The sequence below is a fragment of the Nicotiana sylvestris genome, chromosome 3, assembly GCF_000393655.2.
Source record: "Nicotiana sylvestris chromosome 3, ASM39365v2, whole genome shotgun sequence".
NCBI classification, from domain to species: Eukaryota; Viridiplantae; Streptophyta; class Magnoliopsida; order Solanales; family Solanaceae; genus Nicotiana; species Nicotiana sylvestris.
This window is the reverse complement of record NC_091059.1, coordinates 212,817,692-212,818,557: the sequence shown is the minus strand read 5'-3', so window position 1 is coordinate 212,818,557 and position 866 is coordinate 212,817,692. Positions and strand designations below refer to the sequence as shown.

The window sequence follows — 866 nt, the reverse complement described above, 5'->3', positions numbered from 1 at the left end:
TCAAATCAAAACAGGCACAATCCTGATCACTATTGCGAATTTCACAACGATCATGGTCATAAAATGGCAGATTGTAGATTGCTACAAGGTGAAGTTGACCATCTATTAAAGAAAGGGTATCTCACCGAATTATTCAGTGAGAAAGGTAATAAAGCATACATGAAGAACAGGCAGGAGCCCCCTAAACCTCCTTCTCCCAAAAGGACCGTCAATGTTATAAGCGAGGCGAAGAAATCAATGACATGATGTATATAGCAGCCAATAAAATTTCTAAAGTTACAATTACCCACGGGAAGCGGGTTCGACATGTTTTGGAGGAAGAAAGTATTACATTTGATGATGCAGATGCGGATGGCATGTTAACTCCACATAATGATGCACTGGTAATATCTCTACTTGTACATGATACTAATGTGAAACGAGTTTTGATTGATCCGGGTAGTTCCGTGAACATTATTCTTCTAAGAGTACTAAACGAGATGAAAGCTGAAGATAAACTAGTACCAAAGGCGCATACTTTGTCTAGATTCGACAATTCAAGCGTTGTGACAAAAGGGGAGCTAAAACTTACTACATTCGCAGAAGGGGTTGTCAAAGATACGAAATTTCAGGTGGTAGAGATGGAAATGGCTTACAATATGATTCTCGGGAGACCATGGATCCACGAGATGGACATCGTTCCGTCTACCTTACATCAAGTTATTAAATTTCCATCACTATGGGGAATACGTCAAATCCGTGGGGATCAACAGACATCCAGGAGCATCAACTTTATAGCAGATTCAAACGAAAAAAATAGCAGTTACAGAGTCCAGTTAAGGATACCACAACACAAGCCTCAATTGAACAAGGGCGAACAGATGTAG

At 40.1% G+C, this 866-nt stretch overlaps 1 protein-coding gene across 1 annotated transcript; it reads left to right on the top strand.

Moving 5' to 3' along the window:
• The first annotated feature begins 245 nt into the window (after positions 1 to 245).
• LOC138888649 (uncharacterized) lies at positions 246 to 866 on the top strand. The gene has a single exon (XM_070170550.1). The coding sequence runs from the start codon at positions 246 to 248 to the stop codon at positions 864 to 866; it is 621 nt and encodes a 206-aa protein (XP_070026651.1).